General features: G+C 36.4%; 1 protein-coding gene across 33 annotated transcripts in view; it reads right to left on the reverse strand.

The window, feature by feature from the left end:
• LOC128491197 (protocadherin gamma-A4-like) overlaps positions 1 to 17,640 on the reverse strand; it is a 216,430-nt gene that overhangs the window by 55,217 nt on the left and 143,573 nt on the right. For 2 of the 33 annotated variants that reach the window (XM_053463432.1, XM_053463428.1), the window contains exon 1: positions 12,937 to 15,506. The exons of 27 other annotated variants lie outside the window; for them this stretch is intronic. In XM_053463432.1, the coding sequence (XP_053319407.1) occupies positions 12,937 to 15,381 (2,445 nt within the window). In that variant the 5' untranslated portion in view covers positions 15,382 to 15,506. Of the gene's footprint in view, positions 1 to 1,174; positions 4,075 to 7,525; positions 9,943 to 12,936; positions 15,507 to 17,640 lie in introns of those variants that run through there. 4 more of the 33 variants (XM_053463459.1, XM_053463454.1, XM_053463436.1 and 1 more) reach the window with 2 other exon arrangements.

The raw sequence follows: 17,640 nt of genomic DNA on the forward strand, positions 1-17,640 counted from the left end.
TAATCCTTATCAAACCATGACAGTCCTATTCTCTAGCAACATTTATATTTTTAGCTATGTTATATTTCTTAATTACAAAACATAGAAGTCTGATGGAGGAATCTAGGTTTGACAGATGCCAAGGGAACAATACCTACCTGAAAGCATAATGCCTACTGTAAAATGTGGTAGAATAGCATAATGTTTAGGAAGCTTTTTATGATTTGGGCTAGGCCCCAACCCTTGCTACAGCATAAAAAACACATTAGACAATTGTATACTTCCAACTTTGTGGCACCAGTCCCTTTTCTGTCCCAGCATGACTGTGCAAGGTCCATAAAGACAGGGTTTGATGAGTTTGGTGTGGAGGAACTCAAGTGGCTTGCCAACAGCCCAGACCTTAACACCACTGAATACTTTTAGGATGAATTAGAACGATTGTGAGCCAGGCATCCTGGTCTGACAACAGAGCCTGACTTTACAAATGCTGTTTTGGTGGGCACAAATTCACAGATGACCTTATTTTGAGCTATATACACAATTGTATATGCATATTTGGTGCATACAACTGTAACATAAATTATTTAGGAAAAGATCATTGTAATTATTGTTGACCTTATTTGCATGCGCCTACCCAGAATCCCTTGTGGTTGTGGCAGCACCATGAGATTTCTGAGGGAAAAACAAGCCTTCTGGCTTGTCTGGTGTCTGTAGATGAATGTTTAATAATACTTATACAAGCTCAACAATGTGAATCATACACAGTGATGGTCAGTGAGTGTGCTTCAGTTGTCTCTGTGATAGGTGTGATGAGAGTGATTAAACCAAACCAAATGTAATATTTCAATAGTAAAGAAACTTCTAAAAAATCCACTTCTAAACAGAAAGGATGTGCAGATCTGAGAATACATTCACCAAAACCACAAATATATACAGTAAATATCTTGCATTATCATTTGTTTTGTTCAAGTGCATGGGACAAACTCGTCTGCATTCAACAGAAAATATCATGCAAGATATCCCATATATATATATATATATTTGTAAACTTTTATGTGCAATGAATTATTATACATTATTATGGATATTATCAATATATGCTTACAGTGTGTCAACCACATTTTTTATAAAACATTTCTATTTTGCATATCGAAAACTAAGTGGCAGAAACAAAAAGATTGTAAAGCAGTCTCACCTGGCTTAGGTCATTTAACCCATTCGTTTCAGATGCTGAATCTTGTTCACAATTGTTAAACTGGGGAAAAGTCTGAGGCTTTGCGAGGGTAAAATCCATTTTATCTTTTGCTAAAGTGAGGCAAGTCTGATAACACTGTGATGGGGGTTCTGGTGGAACCATTCTCACTTCCATATATTTTAAAGTCCCGTCTGAGTTTAAGTAAAGTGTTGGCCGATATTGTTCTGAATAGTTCTTGGATGGTTGTTTGGATAAAAAGCAACAGCTTGAAGTACTATAAGTGTCTACTTTCCTTAAACATTTTACAAGCAAAATGATGAATGTAATTATGGAGACCACACTTATGGCCACTAGTGAAATAATTAGATATAATGTTAAATCTGATGGGGAATTAGGTTTGGGAGAAAAGTTGTGAACTTTATGGGTCTCAATTAAGGTATCATCAGCTATATTTAAAACTACAGTAACTGTAGTTGACAAGGGTGGATCTCCATGATCTCTTATTAGGATTGCAAGTTGTTGTTCAGCATTATCACCTTCCTGGAATCCTCGAATGGTTCTGATTTCTCCAGTATATGCAGAAACTTGAAACAAAGAGGAATTGATAGGTTCCACAAGACTAAAGACCAACCAAGCATTATGACCTGAGTCTTTATCAACGGCGGATATTTTTGCAGCCAAATATCCAGGGGGCACAGCTTTTTGGATTTTTTCTTGAAGAACAAATTCCCCCGTGAGTTCAGAATTAATCACCATAGGGTAGTTATCATTTGTATCCAGTATAAAGATAAATATGGAAGCATTGGAGTATAATTTTGGAGATCCACAGTCTTCTACATTTACAGTTATTTGCAAAACTTGAATATGTTCATAGTCAAAGGAACGCTGAGCATATATGTCACCATTACTAGGGTTGATGTAAACAAAAGTAGAAACAGAAGAGCCATCTATTTTCCTGTCAGCAATAGAGTAAATCAGCTCTGCGTTAATTCCCTCATCCAAATCAAAAGCTGACACTGTACTTAGTAACCTGCCAGGGTCATTGTTTTCTTTAACGAAAATATTGTACGTGGACTGAGGAAATGCTGGAGGATTATCATTAACGTCTGAAACATTCAGTAAAACTGTAGTCACTGTATGCATAGATGGCACTCCTAGATCAGATGCAGTAAGTTCGATAGTATATTGGGATATTTTTTCTCTATCTAAATACCCATCGGTGACCAGTGAGAAATGATTTTTTAAAGATTTTATTTTAAATGGTAAATGTGGGGACACATTTAACTGTACTTCTCCATTCTTTCCAGAATCTCTGTCTCTTACACTAATAAAGCCAACCGCTGTTCCTAAGGGCACATTTTCTGCTATTTCATTTGTCATTGAGGTAAATGTGATTTCAGGACTGTTATCATTAATATCTTCTATTTCCACTTGAATAAGGCAGCTCCCTTCCAGTCGGGGTAATCCTTTATCTACTGCTCTAATAGATAATTCATAAAAGCTTACTTCTTCAAAATCTACCGTTCCTTTAATACTGATTTCACCCGTCTGTCCGTTCAGATCAAATAACTGTCTTGCGTTATCAGATGTGTGATCATCAAAAGAATATTCAATTTCGCCATTTGCACCCTCATCTGCATCAGTTGCATTAAGTGTTATGATAACAGTTTTTAAGGGGATGTTTTCTTTCAGTCTGATTTTATAAACTGACTGATCAAACACTGGTGTATTATCATTAATATCTAATACTATGACTGTTATTTGACAGGATCCTGATCTAATTGGATCACCACCATCAATAGCAGTGAGGGTGAGTTTATGTTTTTCCTTTTCCTCCCTATCTAACGGCTTCTCCAATACCAACTGAGAGATGAGAGTTCCATCTTTACGATTCTTTACAGACAATGAAAAATAAGGATTTGGATTTAATGTATACTGCGTGACACCATTTATACCAACATCTAAATCCTGTGCAATCTCTAAAGGAAAACGAGCACCTGGGCTTGTAAACACTTCTGTTATTTCAATAATACGATCACTAATTAAAAAACTGGGAGAATTGTCATTTATATCTAGAACCTCTACTTCCAAGTTGAACAGCTCTAAGGGATTTTCAGTGATTATCCTTATGTACAACAGACAGTTTACATTTGATTCACACAACCTTTCTCTATCAATCCTCTGATTTACAGTCAGGGCTCCATTAGCCTTATTTAAAGCAAAATATTTTTTGTTTTCTTCATGTCCCAAATTAAGCCTTCGAGCTGAAATTTCTGCAGGTTTTAAACCTAGATCCTCAGCTACATTTCCTACCAACGTCCCTAGATCTGCCTCCTCCGCAATGGAATAACGAAGCTGCCCAGAGACCCAGCCCCAGCTACAAAGGAAAAAGCAATAGACCACTTGCCATTTACAGACCAGTACTGATTTTAGGAAGTCCATATCTTAAATCTTTCCTTTTCATATGATGTCATGGAGTCTCCTTATAATCCAACAGGTTTGTAGTTCACGTTTTCACTCTTTGAAAAGTACAAAAAAAATGCCATGAAGAGCAAGAAAAGTATCCATAAGGTTTTCAGCAGAAAAACAGCTCTTCTTTGTGTGCCAGAGGAAAGATGGGAGGATGATTCACTAAGCAAGGGGGAGGAGAGAGGAGGAGGGATGTGAACAGATCTACTGGTGGAGCTACCGAAATGATTGGATGACAGGTCCGCCCTCTTCTGGCCAATAGTGTTATAGCTATTCCTTAAAATATTTTATTTATTTCAGAAATTGTATGCAAAAATGTTAAACAAAAATGAAAGATTATTTATTTTTGTATCATCTACTTAAATTATATGCAAAGTATTTCAGAATTAATTTTATTGATTGGTATCTGCAAAAACTGCAAAGTATTTTTACACCAGTATTTTTATAAATAAAAAGAAGGGATTGCAATAATAACAAATATTTATACATTTAACATAGGGTATTTGTAATGGGCCAATATCTTGTTGAAACAGTAGTATATCCATAGGATCAACTTACACAAAATCTATTCCAGCTTACTGACTGTTATTTCCTCTCTACCTGATTCACTAGAGTTTAGGTTAGTACAAATGTTTTCTTTCTGCTATTTGTCCATACTACTACTTAACTCGCAATTTAACAAAATGACACAAGCCATATAACATACCATAACTACTGATTTAATTTCGTGTTTTGTTTTTCGTACTTTTATTAGACTTACCAATAATCATTTATTTTGTGCTTTGTAGTTTTATTTTCAGTTGGCTATAGTAGAGAATTATTAGGTGTTTTAGCCCAAAGTTTACTATTATTAATATTATTATTATTATTTTTATTATTATTATTGTATTTTTTTCAACTTTGCTTATTTGTTTTAGACCACCAAATTATGGTATACACCATTAATTATTTATTTTACAGTGATTAGACATCAGATTCTAGGGTATACAGTGGGGCAAAAAAGTATTCAGTCAGCCACCAATTGTGCAAGTTCTCCCACTTACAAAGATGAGAGAGGCCTGTAATTTTCACCATAGGTACACTTCAACTATGAGAGACAGAATAAGACAACATCCAACAGACCACAGTCCATACATCACATTGTCTGATTTTTAAAGAATTTATTTGCAAATTTTGGTGGAAAATAAGTATTTGGTCAATAACAAAAGTTCATATCAATACTTTGTTATATACCCTTTGTTGGCAATGACAGAGGTCAAACGTTTTCTGTAAGTCTTCACAAGGTTTTCACACACTGTTGCTGGTATTTTGGACCATTTCTCCATGCAGATCTCCTCTAGAGCAGTGATGTTTTGGGGCTGTCGCTGGGCAACACGGACTTTCAACTCCCTCCAAAGGTTTTCTATGGGGTTGAGATCTGGAGACTGGCTAGGCCACTCCAGGACCTTGAAATGCTTCTTACGAAGCCACTTCTTCGTTGCCCGGGCGGTGTGTTTGGGATCATTGTCATGCTGAAAGACCCAGCCACGTTTCATCTTCAATGCCCTTGCTGATGGAAGGAGGTTTTCACTCAAAATCTCACAATACATGGCCCCATCCATCCATTCATTCCTTTACACGGATCAGTCGTCCTGGTCCCTTTGCAGAAAAACAGCCCCAAAGCATGATTTTTCCACCCCCATGCTTCACTGTAGGTATGGTATTCTTTGGATGCAACTCAGCATTCTTTCTCCAAACACGACGAGTTGAGTTTCTACCAAAAAGTTCTACCTTGGTTTCATCTGACCATATGACATTCGCCCAATCCTCTTCTGGATCATCCAAATGCTCTCTAGCAAACTTCAGACGGGCCCAGACATTTACTGGCTTAAGCAGGGGGACACGTCTGGCACTGCATGATTTGAGTCCCTGGCGGCGTAGTGTGTTACTGATGGTAGCCTTTGTTTCTTTGGTCCCAGCTCTCTGCAGGTCATTCACTAGGTCCCCCCGTGTGGTTCTGGGATTTTTGCTCACCGTTCTTGTGATTATTTTGACACCACGGGGTGAGATCTTGCGTGGAGCCCCAGATCGAAGGAGATTATCAGGGGTCCTATATGTCTTCCATTTTTGAATAATTGCTCCCACAGTTGATTTCTTCACACCAAGCTGCTTGCCTATTGCAGATTCAGTCTTCCCAGCCTGGTGCAGGTCTACAATTTTGTTTCTGGTGTCCTTCGACAGCTCTTTGGTCTTGGCCGTAGTGGGGTTTGGCGTGTGACTGTTTGAGGTTGTGGACAGGTGTCTTTTATACTGATAACAAGTTCAAACAGGTGCCATTAATACAGGTAACGAGGGGAGGACAGAGGAGACTCTTAAAGAAGATGTTACAGGTCTGTGAGAGCCTGATATCTTGCTTGTTTGTAGGCGACCAAATACTTATTTTACCGAGGAATTTACCAATGAATTCATTAGAAATCCTACAATGTGATTTCCTGTATTCTTTCCCCCCATTCTGTCTCTCATAGTTGAAGTGTACCTATGGTGAAAATTACAGGCCTCTCTCCTCTTTTTAAGTGGGAGAACTTTCACAATTGGTGGCTGACTAAATACTTTTTTTGCCTCACTGTAAGTATACATTCTTTGAACTAATTATATGCTCTTTTGGTAGATATTCTATGCAGTATATAGATGATTACACCCATAATGTTAGGAAAACAACCCATCTATCATAGACACATATATAAAGTTTAGTAGAAAGCTTATTTGTAAGGAAATCTTACCAAGATCATAAAGGTGTAACATGTTATCATCTGTGAAAAAACAAGTAACACACAACATAACCCCCGTGAGTCAAATACCTGGGTGAATCATTCAGCCATCAGATAAACCGTCAATAAACAGAGCGAAATATTAGATAAACCTTTGGTGTGCTCTCTTTCTTTTATATATCATGGTTTTGTTTTCTGTATTAATGCAATCTTGACCATTGACATTTGTAACATACAAAGTATTATATCACACTAACTGTGCATTAATATAATTATAAAACAGGACTTCAATTCAAGGCATGGTTACAGGTCTTTTTGGTGAACAAAATGTAAATAGGGTGATTATTTCACTGGGTTTATACTTTTTAACTTCTCCATATCTCCCCCTGGTGGCAATAAACATGTAGTCTTTTTCAGGGAAAACAAGTAAGAATAACGGTATATAAAAATATATATTTTTTTTTTATAAATGATGAAGCTGATACGTCAAAAAGATATTCCTATATCCGTGTTACTAAAAGACTGGGATATAACAACAAACATAAAAAAAAATTACCCATCGTATTACAAATTATATATACATAGTGAGTAGACAACTGGATACATCCACATAGTGGGGCCTCCATAAATGTCTCTAGGCTCATACTTAAGAAGATGTGCCATGGAATTTCTTATTAATTAGCCAAGAAATTCTTACATAGCTATGTGAGGTTACCTAATGAAGTAAGTAGATACAAGGTGCCAATTTTAAACAAATTAAACTAGTTATATGAAAGTAAAAGTATTGTCCATATAGAATAAGAGAAGATATGGGCGGCAGTGGCCTTTTGAAAATCACGCTAATGACTATGTTACGTCTCAACATACACACATCAAGTGCTTGCATCTTCTAAACATTGTTTGATTAGATAAATCACCAAAGCTAGTATCATGTTAACCGAATCTAAAAATAATATCTATAAAATCTAGTATATGCAATATTGTATTCCATTCTTCAGACATGCCAAAACTGAATTCAATTCAGTATTGGCGACGTGTTATCAATACTCACATAAATATATTTAATGTAAAAATTAATAATTAATAAAATGATAAAACACAAACTCTCTTCATAGTATGTAATGCTGATTTTTACCTGTATTTTATCCTTAAGGCAGCTTACATCAGATGGTGGTTCTACAGGCTTCCTGGTGGTAAAATCGGGTTTCTCTGTGACTGGGGGTAAATATGTTTGGTAACATTGTCCGTCAGATTCTGTTGGAATCATTCTAACTTCCATGCATTTTAATGTCCCATCCGTGTTTAAGTAAAGAGTTGGCTGATACTGTTCAGAGTAAGGCTTGGACTGTGGTCTGCTTAGAAAACAACAGCTGGAACTGCTAAAACCGTCTTCTTTTCTTAAACATTTAACCAGCAATATGATGAATGTGATAACAGAAACTAAAGTGATGGCTACTAGTGAAATAATAAGATATAAAGTCAAATCTGTCGAGGTTTTGGGATTCTCCAGAAAATCTTGAGATTTATGACGTTCAATCACAACATCATCTGCAATATTTAACAGTATGGTCACCGTGGTTGACAAGGGTGGCTTTCCATGGTCACTGACTGAAATGACAAGCTGTTGTTCCACACTATCTGTTTCATAGAACCCCCGAACAGTTCTGATTTCTCCATTATAGGTAGACACTTGAAATAAAGATGAATTGATGGGTTCAAGAAGACTAAATATCAGCCAAGCATTGTGACCAGAGTCTTTGTCCACAGCAGATATTTTGGCTGCCAAATAGCCAGCAGAGGCGGATTTGGGAATTTTCTCTTTCACAATTAGATTTTCGGAGTACTCATTATTTAGAATACTTGGGTAGTTATCATTTGCATCTAGTATAAATATAAACACGGATGCATTGGCAGATAATTTTAGAGTCCCAGAGTCTTCCACTTTTACAGTAATTTGTAAAACTTGAATATGTTCATAGTCAAATGATCGTTGGGCATACAAATTTCCATTACTGGGATTAATATAAACAAATGATGCGGCTGATGAACCGTCTATTTCAGTTTCTACAATAGAATAACTGAGCTCAGAGTTAATGCCCTCATCTAGATCAAAAGCGGAGACTGTACTTAGAAATGCACCTGGGTCATTGTTTTCCTCAATAAAGGCATTATATATTGAATGGGAAAATACTGGAGAATTATCATTAATATCTGACACACCTAGGACAACTATCGCTTGGCTGTGCAAAGCAGGTGTCCCTAAATCAGATGCAATAAGCTCAATAGTATATTGCGAAACCTTTTCTCTATCAAGATGGCCGTCTGTAACCAATGAAAACTGGTTTTTAAATGGTTTAATTTTAAATGGTAAATTTGGAGACAAATCTAATTTTATTTCTCCATTCCTTCCAGAATCCCTGTCCTTCACATTAATAAATCCAACAACTGTTCCTATCGGAGCATTTTCTGGTACATCTTTTATCATAGAACTAAAGGTAATTTCTGGAGGGTTATCATTTATATCTTCAATTTCTATCTGAATAACACAGTTACCTTCTAATTTCGGTAGCCCTTTATTTACTGCTCTAACGGATAATTCATAAAAATTTAGTTGTTCGTAATCTAAAGATCCCTTAATAAAGATTTCACCAGTATGTGAATTCAATTCAAATATTTTCTTTGCAGAATCAAAAGTGTGATCATCAAAAAAATATTCGGTTTCACCATTTGGACCCTCATCTGAATCAGTTGCATTAAGAGTTACGATAACTGTTTTTAAGGGGGTATTTTCTTTCAGTCTGATTTTATAAATTGACTGATTAAACACTGGTGCATTATCGTTTATATCTAATACTATCACTGTAATTTCACATGATCCTGACCTAGTCGGCTCCCCACCATCGATAGCAGTGAGGATTAGTTTATGTTGTCCATTCTCTTCTCTGTCTAATGTCTTTTCCAATACCAACTGAGGGATAAGAGTTCCATCTTTGTGATTCTTCACAGACAAAGAAAAATATGGGTTTGGGTTTAGTGTATATCGGCTGATGCCATTTACACCAACATCTAAATCCTGTGCAATCTCTAAGGCAAATCGAGCACCTTGGCTTGTAACCAGCTCTGTAATCTCAATAATACGACTATTTGTTAGAAAAGTAGGAGAATTATCATTTATATCCAGGATCTCTACCTCCAGATTAAATAGCTCCAAAGGATTTTCAGTAATTAACTGTAAATGCAATAGACAGCTAGGGTTGGCTTCACATAGGCTATCTCTATCAATCCTCTCTTTTACAGTCAATGCCCCATTCACCTTATTTAAAGCAAAATATTTTGTGCTTTCTTCAGACCCCAAATTGATACTGCGTTGAATAATGTCTATAGGTTTTAACCCAAGGTCTTTAGCTACATTTCCCACCAATGTCCCTGGCTCTGACTCCTCTGCAACAGAATGGCGAAGCTGTCCATAGACCCAGCCCCAGCTACAAAGAAAAAATATACACACTACTTGCCATTTCCAAGCCAGTATAGGTCTTTGGAAGTCCATATCTTAATTCCTTTCTTTGAGATGCGATGTTATATGGTTATTCGATAATCCAACACATTGGTAATTATAATATTCCTATTTGCGAGCAAAATAATCCCACCAAGGCAATAAAAACATCCACAAGATTTTCATCGGATCAGCAGCTTTCCTTTGTGTTCCAGAGGAAAAATGGGAGGGTGATTCACTGAGTCAGGGAGTGGAGAGAGGAGGGGTGATATAAGCAGATCTACTTTTAGAGCTATAGAAATGATTGGATGACAGGTCCGCCCTCTCCTGGCCAATAGTGTTATAGCTTTTAGTTAGAACCTGCCCTACATTGAAAGACAGCAAAACCAAAAAAAACCCAGTAATAAATATTTAGTTTTAAAATAATGCCTAGTTATTTTAGTAATTATGGATGCAAATAACAATGCACAATATGATTTGCTAAAAAGTAAAATACTAATATAATTTTATAATAGTATACAATATTTTAAAATGGATACTCTAGATAAAACATACTTACTGAAAACACACTGATACCGGATCTCAGATTAATAATTTTATAGGAACATTTTGTAAACTTTTTATTTACCTAAAAACCCCGAAGAAATATAGTGAATTAAATAACCTATATAATAGTTGTTGCAAAAAGTGTAAATAGTAAGGTAATTATTTATTTCTATGTTTCACGCAAGTACTCACCTACCCATGACTCTCTCTCTCTATTTGTGAAGCTAGCTATAATTTTTTGGAAGGGTCTTGAAGATCGGAACACAGTACCATATGCGGCTGAGATGACACAATATAAAAAATATATTGTACATAATGCACATAAAACCCCTCAGTGTCTGATGTCCAACTAGGAAATGTGACACTCAGCTATAGCGAAGACTTACTAGAGGCAAATCTCAGTGTGAAAAAGGAACTAAGAAACGACAACAGAATACAAGTACAACAAATGATATCTGCAGAAAACAAATACAGTTGGAATTTCAGGCTTTTATGGGCATATCTTTTGTCAAAAATCTTGAAGATACAGTTGCATAACTACTAGTCTCAATTACCGTGAATGCTTTATAGGTTTACAAGTTCCAATAGTAAGAGATTAGAATTTATAATCAGGCATACTAATAGGATACATATGCCACAGTCGCCAATCTTTCTGCTGATTACAAGGTACACGTTCAAAACATCTTTGCTGTGACTAATATTACACAATTACTCTGTGTGCACTTTATTTGCTGTTTTGATTCCCAGTGTATGACCTTAGTTTGTTATGTTTATGGGCTTGCGTATCCATCAGCTTTTGACATCTCAACTACTACTGTTGTATTTGACCACGGCTATCTCTGACCATAAGCATCTGAGAAGTCCTGATGGAAGCTGGGTACCAAGAGGCTCAATCAATGGGGAAAAATAACTTTCTTAGGTGAATGCCTTATCATTTGCCCCAGTAAACTAGCCTTAGGGCCCTCTTAAGACATAAACTACAAAATATTATAATATCCATTTTGAAGTAGACTTCAAGGAGAATATCTTAGCCACCATAGCAAGGAGGTGGAGTTCTGTCCAAATGACTAACTTACACCTCGTCACTAACATTTACCTATGGCCTGTGCATCACCTGCTAGAGTAGTGATCCAGGATATGATGTCATGCTCTAGTGCTTACTTGCAGGCAGAGTGCAGCCTGCGAAGCATTGGTGGAAACAACAGACACACTCCTCCACCTTTACTAGCACATGGACTCAGGTACTATTGGGAGGGAGGACACATTGGGTTAAGCTTGCCCTGAACCCAGAAAATTATAAAGTGTGCCCTGATTAAAGTCATTTGGCCAAGTTAACTAATTATTAAATTAAACAGGCTTATCAAAAACCTCTACATCATAAATGCACCTCAACAAGTGTCAATACAAAAAAAAAAAACATTTGGCACTTTGACTTTCTGTACATAACACGGGAAAAGGCAGACCTCCCAAAACACTTCTGCAAACGAGCAGACCCCCCTGGGCATAACTTCTCTCCCGATTGGAGAAACGAAGGAGAGGCTGTCCACGTGGCTTTGCTCTTTTGCAGAAGGGCTCCAAGAGGCCTGGTAAACGAAGCAGATAGATGGAAGAAGTGGACAAAGAAAGAAGTCAGAAGTACAAGAAGAGGCAAGAGAAGAAGTGGGGTTGCAGGAAAAGAGACAGCGTGAGTGAGGTGAATGACAACACATTTTGTTTCTAAATAGATAGAAAAAGCCCTTGAACTTTGTCCGAACCGAAAGGTCAGGAAACAAACTTTGTTGTCTGAAAATGTATGGACCAAAATGAAACAAAAAAGTCTAATAGAAACAATATTTTCATAATTAGCATTGCAAAACGATCCAGAATCAACTAAAATGCTCTCTATCTCCCTCTGGTGGCAGTAGAAAGTGTTGTCTTTTCCATAAAGTATGAGAACATATGAATATACTTTATAATAAAATACTAATTAAACCAAAATGTACAGTATAAGGAGATGTGCTTTTTTTTGCAAATAAGCATGCGTAATAACACACTTTTAACTCAATAATGGAATAAGCCATCACACATTGTATAGAGCTGAAAATACAACACTATAAAAATGAATACATAATCTCTGTTCATCTTGTTTTGGCTTAACTTTGACCAAAATCTGTACCATTTTGCAGAAAAGAGACAAACTTAATTTGGTATAAAAATAATATTATTTTTGTCCCCAGTACTAATGTTACAATACTGTTTGTGAAAAATAATACAACACATTTAGTAATGCTGTGAGAAACTTCCTCTAATACTCAAGCTTCAACTTCAAATAAGTTGACTAATCAGTTATCTTAAAACCATGTTAAAAATATATATATATAAACCCAGTACACTTGAAGTAAACATATAATAAACATACTAATCAATTGTTTTTACTGCACTAAAAATATACACACAGAAAGTAAAACATATATCAAATAATTGCTTACACATTGAATGATAGAAGACAATAGTTAATGTGAACTGACCTGTTCTGTGTCCTTCAATATGTTTATATCAAAAGACGATTCGGTGTTGTTTACCATATCCTTTATTTGTGGGAAACCTAGAGGTTTCATGGGGGTAAAAGGTGTCCCTGTGGTTGGGGGTAAATATGTTTGATAACATTGCCCTTGAGATTCAGTTGGAACCATTCGCACTTCCATGTATTTTAAGGTCCCATCTGTGTTCAAGTAAAGAGCTGGCTGATATTGTTCGGTGTAAGGCATTGATTTGGGTTTGCTTAGAACACAACAGGTAGAAATACTAAAAGTGTCTTCTTTTCTTAAACATTTCACCAGAAGTATGATGAATGTGATTATGGAAACTAAACTTATGGCCACTAGTGAAATAATTAGATACAATGTCAAATCTGATGGTGAATTAGGAGTTTCAAAAAAATCCTGAGATTTATGGCTTTCCACCACAACGTCGTCTGTCATATATAACAGTACGGTCACTGTAGTTGATAACGGTGGATCTCCATGGTCACTGATTGAAATGACAAGCTGCTGTTCTGCAGTATCTGTCTCCTGGAAACCTCGAATAGTTCTGATTTCTCCACTATAGGTAGACACTTGAAATAAAGATGAATTGATGGGTTCAAGAAGACTAAAAATCAGCCAAGCATTCTGACCAGAGTCTTTGTCCACAGCAGATATTTTGGCTGCCAAATAGCCAGCAGAGGCAGATTTGGGAATTTTCTCTTTTATAATTAGATTTTTGGAGTACTCATAATTTAGAATACTTGGGTAGTTATCATTTGCATCTAGTATAAATATAAACATGGATGCATTGGCAGATAATTTAAGAGTCCCAGAGTCTTCCACTTTTACAGTAATTTGTAAAACTTGAATATGTTCATAGTCAAATGATCGTTGGGCATACAAATTTCCATTAGTGGGATTAATATAAACAAAAGATGCGGCTGATGAACCGTCTATTTCAGTCTCAACAATAGAATAACTGAGCTCAGAGTTAATTCCCTCATCTAGATCAAAAGCGGAGACTGTACTTAGAAATGCACCTGGGTCATTGTTTTCCTCAACAAAGGCATTATATATTGATTGGGAAAATACTGGAGAATTATCATTAATATCTGACACACCTAGGACAACTATCGCTTGGCTGTGCAAAGCAGGTGTCCCTAAATCAGATGCAATAAGCTCAATAGTATATTGCGAAACCTTTTCTCTATCAAGATGGCCGTCTGTAGCCAACGAAAACTGGTTTTTAAATGGTTTAATTTTAAATGGTAAATTTGGAGACAAATCTAATTTTATTTCTCCATTCCTTCCAGAATCTTTGTCCTTCACATTAATAAATCCAACAATTGTTCCTATCGGAGCATTTTCTGGTACGTCTTTTATCATGGAACTAAAGGTAATTTCTGGAGGGTTATCATTTATATCTTCAATTTCTATCTGAATAACACAGTTACCTTCTAATTTTGGTAGCCCTTTATCTACTGCTCTAACTGATAATTCATAAAAATTCAGTTGTTCGTAATCTAAAGATCCCTTAATAAAGATTTCACCAGTATGTGAATTCAGTTCAAATATTTTCTTTGCAGAATCAAAAGTGTGATCATCAAAAAAATATTCAGTTTCACCATTTGTTCCTTCATCCAAATCAGTTGCATTAAGAGTTACGATAACTGTTTTTGATGGGATATTTTCTTTTAGTCGGATTTTGTAAACTGACTGATTAAACACCGGTGCATTATCATTAATATCTAAAACTATCACTGTTATTTCACATGATCCAGATCTTGTTGGCTCCCCACCATCGATAGCAGTAAGGATGAGGTTATATTGTCCACTTTCCTCCCTGTCTAATGTCTTTTCCAATACCAACTGAGGGATAAGAGTTCCATCCTTGTGATTCTTCACGGACAAAGAAAAATATGGGTTTGGGTTTAGTGTATATCGGCTGATGCCATTTACACCAACATCTAAATCCTGTGCAATCTCTAAGGCAATTCGAGTACCTGGGTTTGTAAATAGCTCTGTGATTTCAATGTAACGACTATTTGTTAGAAAAGTAGGAGAATTATCATTTATATCCAGAATCTCTACCTCCAGATTAAATAGCTCCAAAGGAGTTTCAGTAATTAACTGTAAATGCAATAGACAGCTAGGGTTGGCTTCACAGAGGCTATCTCTATCAATCCTTTCTTTCACAGTCAATGCCCCATTCACCTTATTTAAAGCAAAATATTTTGTGCTTTCTTCAGACCCCAAATTCAGACTACGTTGAATAATGTCTGCAGGTTTTAATCCCAGGTCCTTAGCTACATTTCCCACCAATGTCCCCGGCTCTGACTCCTCTGCAACAGAATAGCGAAGCTGCCCACAGACCCAGCCCCAGCTACAAAGGCAAAACACAAACACTACTTGCCATTTCCAAGCCAGTATAGGTCTTTGGAAGTCCATATCTTATTTCCTTTCTTTGAGATGCGATGTTATATGATCATTCTATAATCCAACAGATTTGCAATTGAAATATTCCTATTTGTGAGCAAAATAATCCCACCAAAGCAATAAAAACATCCACAAGAATTTCATCAGATCAGCAGCTTTTCTTTGTGCTCCAGAGGAAACATGGGAGGGTGATTCATTGAGTTAAAGGGTGGAGAGAGGAGGGATTATGTTAGCAGATCTACTGTTAGAGCTACAGAAATGATTGGATGACAGGTCCGCCCTCTCCTGGCCAATAGTGTTATAGCTATTACTTAGAAGTGAGGGGAAAAAAAAAATCAATGATCAAGAATAAATAATTTGTTTTAAAATAATATATATGCAGAGTATTCTAAGTAACTAGGGATAAAAAAATATACAGTGTACAATTATGGTATTTTAATAGATATATATACTTTATATATTTATATATATGTATTATAATATATAATATATATAAACCGTTTAAAAGTTTGTGGTCGCTTTGCTGTTTTCATGGAAAACAAGGAAATTTATAGCTGTGATAACATAAGTGCAAAGAGTGTTTTCTAATAATCCATTAGGCTTTTAAATTAAAGCTTGGAATATGTAACATAACGTGCCATTGGGACACAGGATTGATGGTTGCTGATAAAGGGCCTCTGTACAGCTCTTCCCAGCTACAATAGTCATTTAAAACATTAACACTAAATGGATGAGAAATACACCACAGACATTGTTAATTTGAAAAAAAAAATGGTCTATGACAGGCCAAATTCTTGCAGGTGGAATAGCTGCCCATTCATCATTGCAAAATGCCTCCAGGTCATCTTTGGTTGTCTTGCACGAACTGCACGTTTGAGATCTCTCCAACGTGGCTCGAGGATATTAGGTTCAGAATACTGTGATGGCAACTCCAGAACCTTCACCTTTTTCTGCTGTAACCACTGGAGAGTCAACTTAGCCTTGTGCTTAGAGTCATTGTCGTCCTGGAAAGTCCAACAGCGTCCCATGAGCAGCTTTGGTGTACAAGAACGTAAATTGTCTGCCAGTATTTTCTAATAAAATGCTACATTCTTCTTGCCATCTTTTACAAGATTCCCTGTGCCTTTAGAGCTCACACCCCCAAAACATCAGTGAGCCACCACCATGCTTCAAATTGGGGATGGTATTCTTTTCGCTATAGGCCTTGTTAACCCCTCTCCAAACATAGCGCTTATGGATTTTTGGTCTCGTCACTCCAAATTACAGTGTGCCAGAAGCTGTAAGACGTGTCAAGGTGTTTTCAGGCATATTGTAACTGGGCTTTTTTGTGGCATCGGTACGGCTTCTTTCTGGCAACTCGACCATGCAGCTCATTTTTGCTCAATTATCGTTGCATTTTGCTCCTTGAAACAACCTTGAAACAATCGTCTTTTTCCAAAACAGCCTGTATTTCTCTTGAGGTTACTTGTGAGTTTTTCTTAGTTTTTCTGGCAGTTGTGGATGAAATCTTTCTTGGTCTATCAGAAATTGGCTTGGTATCAAGATATCCCCCGAATTTTCCACTTCTTAATAAGTGATTGAACAGTCCTGACTGTCATTTTCAAGGATTCGGATATCTTTTTGTATCCTTTTCTATCTTTATAAAGTTCCATTGCCGTGTTACGCAGGTCTTCTGACAGTTCTTTTCTGCTCCCCATGACTCAGTATCTAGCCTGCTCAGTGCATCCAAGTTAGAGCGAACAAACTCATTGACTATTTATAATCAAACACTAATTGTAATTTAAAAAGCCACAGGTGCGGGAAATTAGCCTTTAATTGCCATTTACAGCTGGTTAAGTACCTTGCTTGCCGGTAACAAGACCAAAGATTTAAGGGTATGTAAACTTTTGATCAGGGCCATTTGGTGATATCTGTTATCGTTATGATTTAAAAAGGAGCCAAACAACTATGTGATAAGAAATGCCTTCATATGATCACTAGCCTTAAATAAAAACTGTTTTTTTGCATGATCAGTCATATTTTCAAAGTCAATGCCGACATTTCACAATTTCTGCCAGGGTATGAAAACTTTTGAGCACAACTGTATATATATTGCTTCATATGAGAAAATGGTGGCGAGACTGTGGTAAGTATAAAATGTTAGTGTTAGAAATTATTATAGCCATGGTATACTTGGCATATATAGCTAAGACCTCAAACTGATTTATTTTTTATTAAGAACTCAAACTTTATTTATAAGACCAACTGGTAAAACTGGTGTTCACCCAAAAA

This window comes from Spea bombifrons, chromosome 4 (genome assembly GCF_027358695.1).
Source record: "Spea bombifrons isolate aSpeBom1 chromosome 4, aSpeBom1.2.pri, whole genome shotgun sequence".
NCBI classification, from domain to species: domain Eukaryota; kingdom Metazoa; phylum Chordata; class Amphibia; order Anura; family Pelobatidae; genus Spea; species Spea bombifrons.